At 46.5% G+C, this 9,325-nt stretch overlaps 1 protein-coding gene across 1 annotated transcript; it reads right to left on the reverse strand.

Annotated features, from left to right (window-relative positions):
• Positions 1-176: 176 nt before the first annotated feature.
• Dyrk3 (dual specificity tyrosine phosphorylation regulated kinase 3) lies at positions 177-8,642 on the reverse strand. The gene is made up of 3 exons (XM_075987849.1): positions 8,373-8,642; positions 6,357-6,468; positions 177-1,977 (listed from the first exon to the last, which is right to left on the reverse strand). The coding sequence occupies exons 1-3, from the start codon at positions 8,447-8,449 to the stop codon at positions 406-408; spliced, it is 1,761 nt and encodes a 586-aa protein (XP_075843964.1). The 5' UTR covers positions 8,450-8,642; the 3' UTR covers positions 177-405.
• Positions 8,643-9,325: the final 683 nt, after the last annotated feature.

Below are 9,325 nucleotides of genomic sequence, written 5' to 3' on the forward strand. Positions count from 1 at the left end.
AGCTTTGCTCTACATGCATGCCTTCTACAACTCCAAACTACCCTCCCAGATAGATGCTGAGGGACAGGAGAGGAGAGAAACGGCACATATTTTTAGAATATCTTTGATCTTAAAGAGATTTAAACCGAGAGCATAACACACGGGTTGAGGTGCCTCTGACGAGATAGACAAAGATGTATTGACCTATAAAAAGTCATTTAATGTATACTCCAGATGGCCAATACAAGCTGGTTAGACAATTAGCCCTTGAAGAGTTCGTTTACAGTCATATAAAAATGTTCTGCCTTGTTAAAAAAGTTTAGTCAACAAAAACATATCCATCAGTGAATGGGCTTCCATTTTTTTCCACTTGCGTGTTTGCAAGGTTAACTAAAAATACATACATATGCATCTCCGAGCGGTCCATTAGCTAATCAGCTTTGGCAATACACTGCACAGGGGTATACTACCACTGGTTTCGGACATTAGGTTAGCTTTAAGCTTACTGGCTATTCCAACGACTGGAGGCAGCTTGGAGCCCAGTCCCTGGAAAGCAGTTGTAGGATTAATGACCCGTTTCCCCGACACCTTGTCCATGGTGAGAGATCTGGGTGCAGACTTGCTAATCCAAGGGTGCCTTAATGCTTGAGCTGGGGTGAGGCGGGCAGAGGGGTCCCACTGAAGACATCTTTTCAGAAACTCTATGAACAAGTAATCTTCACACCCTTTCAGTGCTGTGGCCCAGTCTTTGCTGCCCGGGGGGCCTCGCTTCTTACCCCTGCGTGAGCGACCCCCCAGAAGTACAACCCGCCCGTCTGCCTGAGTAGTCACAGAGCAATAGCGAGGCAAGCCCTTGGAGTTAATAAAGTACTTGGCACGTTTGGACTGCTCCAGGAGTTTCGGTGGGGGCATCCCTAGCAACTCCATCATACAGGCCAACTGGTCTCCTTCGTCCTCGCCAGGGAACAGAGGCTGTCCTGTCAAGAGTTCTGCAAGGATGCAACCAAAACTCCAGATGTCGATGGGCGTGCTGTAGCGGCAGCCTAGGATGATTTCTGGGGCCCTGTAGAAACGAGACTGGATGTAGGTGTAAAGCTTCTGGTACTCGAAGCAGCTGGACCCAAAGTCGATGACCTTGGTTGCACTGCGCCCGTGATGTTTCAGGAGAATGTTCTCTGGCTTCAGGTCACAGTGAATGATCTTATTTTTGTGAAGAGCGTCCAAGGACTGCAAGATGGACTGGGCAAACTTGCGAACCAACTGGACGCTGAAACCCTGAAACTTGTTTTTCTTAATGAGCTCATACAGGTCTATGCTCAGCAGCTCAAAGGCCATGCACACATGGTTCCGGAAGGTGAAACTTTCGAGCATGTGGATAACATTCATGCTACCAGTTTTATCCTGCTTCTTCAGATGCTCCAAAATCCGGATCTCCTCAGCTGCCTGGCGATGAAAACGCTTCTCGTTACGCACCATTTTTAGGGCCACGTACTGTCGCAGTTTGTGATCATAGACACGGGCTACCTGTCCAAAACTCCCCTTGCCGATAATTTTCAACACTTCATAGCGGTAAGCGAGATGGTCCCGAGGCACATGAATATAGGCCCCGTCCGCGTCATCATATCCCCCGTTATTGGGGCCACCAATAACTCCCTGTCGCTTTTTGGCATTTGGACCCACGAAGTAGATTTCTGGGTAGCTGATGATCTCCAGCTTCTCATAGGCAGTGAGGTGGTGTTTATACTGCTTCAGGGCTTGCTCGGGAGTCAGTGGCAGCACTTTCGATGGTTTGGATGAACTGCTGGATTTCACCGTGTTCAGGCTTTCGGAGCTCTTCCCCTGAGAAACAGGAGAGGACTTTTCACAGTTGCTGCCGCCATCCGACTGAAGAGTACTGGATCTCCTGTTGCCAAATTCTTGAAACAGCTGTTCTACCTTCATCTCACTTCCATTCAAGAAATGATGAGTGTGATTTCTCGTCAATGGCTCAGTGGTACTCTACAAAAGAGAAACACGCATACTGTTAATGGCACTAGAATATTAGAAAGGCAAAAGGGCCTTCTTTTTTGTTTTTTTGAGACAGGTTTCTCTGTCACACAGTCCTGGCTGTCCTCGAACTCACTCTGTAGACCAGGCTGGCCTTGAACTCACAGAGATCTACCTGCCTCTGCCTCCCGAGTGCCGGGATCAAAGATGTGCGCCACCACTGCCCAGCTACAAAAGGGCCTTCTAACTAATCGATATCAAAACATGTCAGTCACTTTTATTCTAAAGTTAAAAGACCCAAACAGGACGGAAGAGATGGCTCAGTGGTAACAGCAACTGCTACGCAAGAGTGGGGACCTGGGTTCAGAGGCTTCTGTAAAATGTTGCCCTTGGGCCTGTGACCCGTGTTGAGGGGGACAGAGACAGACACCCAGACCAGTTCCAGGTTCAGTCAAAGACTGTGGTGGAGAATGTTAGAGCAGGACAGGTGACACACAGGTGACACAAAGGTGACACACAGGTGACACACACACAGGTGCAGGGGGACAAAACCCTAAATAAGAAAGCACCAGTCTCTGGACATGCATTTCATCGATTCTTGGATTCCCTGAACACACTCACCCCAGACCCTAGGTCCTACATGTGGCCAGCTGTGTTCAAGACAGGGTGACTTTGTCATAGAATTATTTTAACAAAACTAAGAATGCCTCTGGGATCTCCTGACTCCCATTTCTCCCGTGTGTTGAGCCTTATCTGCACTCTCTGAGAACCAAGGGCTAACTCACAGGCAGGAATTTCCCAGGCCACGCCCACCCCCCACACCCCCCAGAAATGGAAACAGGGCTGTTCTTTCCTGGCCCCCTCTGATTCTTCCATCATCCTCATTTCCTTCTCATTTCCTCCTCTTGCCTCATCTGTGCCTGCCACACTCTCCCTGTTCACACTTGCATCTTTGGGATGCACAGTGTGTCTCTCTTGAAGAATTATGGCCCCTAAGACAGTAAGTAGCTCAGAGGCAGTCCACTACAGATTATCAAAGTTCAGGTCTGCAGCAAACAGGGGGATTCTGTAGTAATAGGAGCAGCGGGGCTGCGTCCCCAGCACCCCAGCCGCCTGCTGGCTTATGCCCGAAATAACAACACACAAACTGTATTCATTTAAACACTGCTTGGCCCATTATATCTAGCCTCTTCTCGGCTAACTCTCGTACCTGGACTAGCCCATTTCCAATCATGTGTATAGCACCCCAAGGTGCGCTTACTGGGAAGATTCTAGCCTACGTCCATCCTGGGTCCGAGCTTCATCGTGTGTGCCTCAGAGAGCAGAGCTATCCCTGCATCCGCCCGGGAGAGGGGAGCATGGCGTCTCTGCTCCAGAGAGCAGAGCTGTCGAGTCTGAGCTCACTTCCTCTTCCTCCCAGCATTCTGTTTTGTTTACTCCTCCCACCTATGTTTTAACCTATGAGGGCCAAGCAGTTTCTTTATTGCTTAACCAATGAAATCAACAGATTGATATATGACACTCCCACATCAGGATTCCATCAAGGATTCTTCCACACAGGAAGGGGATCTTTCCTTACCAGACTTCTCTTTCTTATAAATCTCAAATCCTGAAAAGAATCAATTATATTCCAAATCTTCTGGGCTATAATAAAACATTCTTTCCATTTTCCCCCTCAATCTACAGTTACTGTGCTTTGAATGCAGATGGCCCCCACAGGCCCACGGAGTGGTACTACTAGGAGATGTGGCCTTGTTGAACAAGGTGTGTCACTGGGGGTGGCTTTGAAGTTTTAGATGCTCACACGAGGTCCAGTGTCACCCTTTCTTCCTGCTGCCTGCTGACCCAGATGAAAAACTGAGCTACCTCTCCAGTACCATGTTTGCCTGTCTGCTGCCATGCTCCCCACCACGATGATAACGGGCTAAACCTCTGAAACTGTAAGCCAGACCCAATTAAATGTTTTCCTTTATAAGAGTTGCCGTGGTCATGATGTCTCTTCACAGAAATAGAAACCCTAACTAAGACAGCAGTATTCATATGTAAGATATTAATAGTTATAAAATACTATGTATTTTTAGCCTAGGTTGTAATTTTGATAATCAGAAAGGTATACAATGGACTCAACCAAATGTTTTGCTAACCATGTTATTATGTAAAGAGACAGATCAGGGAGGAGTTACCGTGTTTTATTTCTTAAGAATGCTTCACTGTACACCGTCAATGTGGAAAACATAATGTGTTTTACATAAAGCATGCTCTATTAGTTGAGTCCTAAAAATCCTGTTGGGAAATTCAGAATGAATAATCTTCTGACCTAGATATAGAAACTTACCCTTGGAAGTAGAAGATATACTTCAGTTGGTAGAGTATTTGCCTAACATGCATGAGGTCCTGGGTTCAATCCTCCCCCCCCCACCCGGCACTGCCAAAACAAAAGAACTACCTTCCACTAGATCTGCCTTCAATCTCTGAAACAAAGAACTCAGTCCAATAAAAGCCTTGTGGCAAATAATTTACACTTTAGATGAGACTGTGTAAAGCACCTTGAAAAGCACTGAAGCCATTGTGTGAAGACAAACAGGCACTCGGATGATGGAATCATGGCACTATGAATTTTAAGTGCTCCCAGGGGTCAAAAAGCACTTTTTCAGAAAGTCTGCAAATAACAGGGGTTGGGGAGGCAGAAGTGTTTGCAAGGGTGCCAGAGTTCAAAGCCTCAGAACACATGTCAATGCTGTGTGGGCATAGAGCCCGTCTCAAGACAGAAACTGAGCAAGCTGGGTAGTAAGACTAGTCATTCCTACCTGAGAGCTCTTGATTGAGAGACCCTACCCCAATGAATAAGATAGAAGAGAATACATGCGCTTCACACACACAAGAAAAGTGGATGGGGGGGAATTAAAAAAAAAAACTTACAGTGACATGTTGGATTAGAATTTAAAATCTTAGGGTTTTCCCATGAGTGTCACTCTGAACACCATGATGTAAGAAATTAACTTGATGCCAAAATATAATCTAAGTGACCTACTGGACAGAGAGCAGCGTGGATCAACTCTGAACTAAGTTAAACGAGGGTGGCGTCCGATGTCAAGACGCAAGATCTTCTGCAGGAGTTTTCAGTGCAGCGCTGGGCTGACCAGACTAGAAGATATGTTGGGCACCAGAGATGGTTCTGGACTTCTCTGAGGTTTTCAGATACCACAGAAATAAACTCACAGGGATGGAAAAAACCTCCACCACACTCCAGAAGAGATTTAAAGATAGTATGACCAGACTTCCAAATATTTTGAGACCATGCTAAGTAATATCATTAATCTTGAAAGTGGTAAAAACTAGAGAAAAAGTAGGAACAATTACAAGACTAACAAGATGTGCTTACCAGGAAGCTTGCCACCAAGTCTGACACCTGCGCGTGAGGGCACACAAAACATGAACAAATAGATAAATGCAAAAAAGTCAAATGACAGAATAAAGTAAGAAAGGGACAACTGCCAAGTGGTAAGTAGAAACACAGAAGGGAAGATTACCAAGCAGTCAGCCCTGCGCCTCAGAAGCTCCATGACGCAACACATTGTAGCACACTTTCAGGTCACAGACAGGCGCCTCGCCTTGGAACTGGTCCAGGCTCTGTTCTACTCCTCTACTTATGCGGACGGACAGACTGTACTGTCATTTCTTTATGACCCGAAGCCAGTGTCGGGAGCTAAAGGTCTGCAGTTCCTAAAAGGATTTGAATGCATCAAAACCCAACCTGTATTGTTTCGGCTTAATCTGTGAGTTAAAACAAAACCAAAACCAGCTGTCGCTCACATACTGATCAGCCAGGACGGAAAAGGAAAGATGATCTGATTATGAATTCTGACATTTTTTTCCCCTGTTGTTTCTGTTAAAAGAAGCATTTTTAATACCCTACATTATGTCATCTGCTATAAGAAGAAACATCACCTACACGAGAGGATCCCCCTGCTCCACCACCTGCCATATTTACCCTAAGAGAAAGGTAGGCAAGGACTTCAAAACTGTTCCAAAGGCTGAACTCAAACCACATGACAGTTTTCCCTGAGTCAGGATCAAAAGCAAACCAAACATGGTGGCATACCCATTTAATACCAGCACTCTGGAGACAGAAGCAGACGCATCTCTGTTTGAATCCAGCCTGGTCTACGTGAGAGTTTCAGGCCAGGCACAACTACATACTGAGACTCTGTGTCCCGCAAAAATTTTTAAATTGTTTTAAAAACTGAAAGAAACCCCCCAAAACAGAAAAAAAAAAACCCTCAAAACAAAAGAAACAAACCACCAAGACAGAGGGAAGTCTGTCCTGAGCAGCATGACATAGCCCTTCCTCGTCCTCTAGACTATCTTAAGGAGTCCCTTCCTTTACTTACGTTTAGTCTTCTGGAGAGAGGTGCGTCAGCAGGATTGCAGGGTGTGTTTAAACAGGGGGGGCATCTGGTTTCATCTATCATCATGAAGGTATCGTAGACATCATCCCCCAGCCTAGTTAGAAGGGTTCCAGAGAAAACCGGTCAGTAAACAAACAAAAGGAGCTTGCAGTTTCAAAACACCCCAGGCCTGAACTGTTTCTCACCTCTTCTGCCACCGCACATAAACAAGTGGAGCGCTGGGCAGTAGATGAGAAGGATCTCAATCTTTCTCTTCCATTTTTATATTTTTGGTGTGAGCCTAGCCTTTAATGCCCGAGCCATCTCTCCAGCCCTCTTTTTTATTTTTAAAAATTAATTACAAAGCGCTGGTTGTCCTGGAACTCACTATGTAGACCGAGCTGGCCTTGAATTCACAGGCCTTGATCCGCCAGCCTACATCTCTGCACCACCACTCTTGGCTCCTTTCTTCTTTTTAAAGAAAGAAAACTATTTCTAGACTCAAATTTTAAAATAGTTACAACAGGCTAGATGTGATGGTGTATGCCTTTAATCCCAGCACTCTGGAGACAGGGACGGGTGGATTCCTGTGAGTTCAAGGCCAGCCTGGTCTACTGAGTGAGTTCTCGGACAGCCAGAGCTACGTAATAGAGACTCCGTCTCTAACAAAACAATAAATAAACAAAATGGTTACAACAAATCTTACTTTCTGAATGTTCAAAAAAAAAAAAAAAACAAACGAGGGGCCATCAATTAACATACTACTTGAAAATGAAGACCAATTTGAATAGGAAACCTAAAATTAGAAAAAAAATAAACAGGGCAGAGGTGTTTGTTGTCTCGGGACTTGGATTCCTTTAATCCCAGCACTCGGGAGGCAGGGGCAGGCGGATCTCTGTGAGTTCGAGACCAGCCTGGTCTACAGAGCTAGTTCCAGGACAGGCTCCAAAGCCACAGAGAAACCCTGTCTCGAAAAACCAAAAAATAAATAAATAAATAAATAAATAAAATAAAAATAAACTCACAGGTTACCAGGACGAAAAGATCGAGTAAACACTCTCTGACAAGCAAGAAACCCTTCAGGGCTGTCTTCTTCTATTTACCTACACACCTACTTACATACAGCCAACCTAACTTGAGAAAAAGGCAGCCAACACGAACCGGATGCTTTAAGTTACAAAACGTACTGAATCTCTCTTCTGATCCCACTGTGTTTCCTGGACGATGGGGATGTTTAAAAAGCTAAAGGGAGCACACAGATCGAGTCTGTTCTTACAACTGTGGATCTGCCACTGTGAAGTCACACAAACAATGGGCAGGATCCACAAGATGGCCTTGAAAAATACACTTCATCTGCTACAGAGTCTACGGATTTCCCGGTCACATATGGCAATGTTTCACGCTGTCATCTCAGATGATATACTACAAACACAATCGTGACTAGGTAACATTTTTTCATTGTCTTAAAAAAATACCATTTTTATATTTCACCTTTAAAATTTGTCTTATAAAATTAGTTCTGGAGTTTAACTGAAGTGTTAAAGGAATAAAAAGAGGGCTTAAAAATATACACACACACACTAAAAAAAAAATTGAAGTATCTTCTTAAGAAGACCGTGTTCACGTTCAAAGTCTCGATGACAGAAGCCAATTTTTTTCTGGATGGGACCGGCCTCTGCCACAGCAAGATGAAACACACAGGAACCCGCACCGCATCTGCAGAGTAGCAGCCAGATGCAAACAACCCGAGAGGATTCCCTCACCCAGGGCTCGGTGCGAAAAGAGGGGCCCCCACAAAACCAGGCGACGTGTGGGGAGCAAGCTCCCCGGGCTCTGTTGGCTTCTCGAGCAACAGGGCGCGGTTCACAGGTCCTGTGCACAGGTCCCCGGCGTGCTCCCAGCCCCGGCTCTCCGGAGGCCGCGCCGCTCGCCCGCTCCCGCCCTTCCAGCTCACGACGCTGATGGACAGGCAGCCCGGACCCGCAAGGAGTCCTCCCGCTCCCCCCAGGGCGCCGTTACCTCCGCTGCTGCGGCTGGAGCCCGGTCCCAGGCAGCGCTCCGTCCTTCCTCTCGCGCCCGCGGGCTGCGCCTCCCATTGCGAGCTCGTCCCGTGGCCACGGCGGCGGCGGTTGGCCGGCACGGTCGCCACCAGCACCGCACCTCCTGGCCTCGCTACGAGCAGCAGCTTCGCTCTCGGCTCGCGCCGCCGGGTAGGAAGACCGCGCGGGAGCGGTCGCGTCGCCTAGCAACCGCGCACGCCGCGCCGCGCCTGCGCAACTCCGCCGCGGAGGGGGCGGAGCAAGGGGCTTGCTGCTCACCGAAGTGCACTTATATCATTTTTGGTTTTCTTTCTTTCTTTCTTTCTTTCTTTCTTTCTTTCTTTCTTTCTTTCTTTCTTTCTTTCTTTCTTTCTTCTTTCTTTCTTTCTTCTTTCTTTCTTCTTTCTTCCTCCTTTCTTTCTTTCTTTCTTTCTTTCTCCTTCCTTCCTTCCTAACTTTCTTTCTTTCTTACTTTCTTTCTTTCATTTAGCAGTGAAACCAAGCCTGGAAGTATCTGCAGCGCAGCCTTCCTGCTCTGCAGGCCCTTTGGAAAACTGCACGTCTTTAATGTGCACATTCTTTCTGAAAAGTTCAGGATGTTAAGCTGACTTCAACAGTTGGAATGGAAGTGAAAAGGAAGGTGGTTAAGTCACACAAGAGGTGGCTGTGTAGAGCAAGGTACCCATCAGATTTCCTACCGCTTCAACAATGAGCCTACTGAATCCACCAGAAAAACCACAAGTCGGACGCGCACGCCACCTGGTGTACACTGGGCGTTATTTCAAAGAGCTTAATTCCATAAATCTTCAAATTTCCACCCAAAACTCCTTTCTGCGGTCCTAAAAGTCACAGTCCCTGTTCTCGTCTCTGAAGATCCACGATCTCTTTACAGTTAGGAATCCGTCCATTTTGGATACTTTACTTTCTTATGAC

The sequence above is a fragment of the Microtus pennsylvanicus genome, chromosome 10, assembly GCF_037038515.1.
Source record: "Microtus pennsylvanicus isolate mMicPen1 chromosome 10, mMicPen1.hap1, whole genome shotgun sequence".
In the NCBI taxonomy this organism is placed as follows: Eukaryota; Metazoa; Chordata; class Mammalia; order Rodentia; family Cricetidae; genus Microtus; species Microtus pennsylvanicus.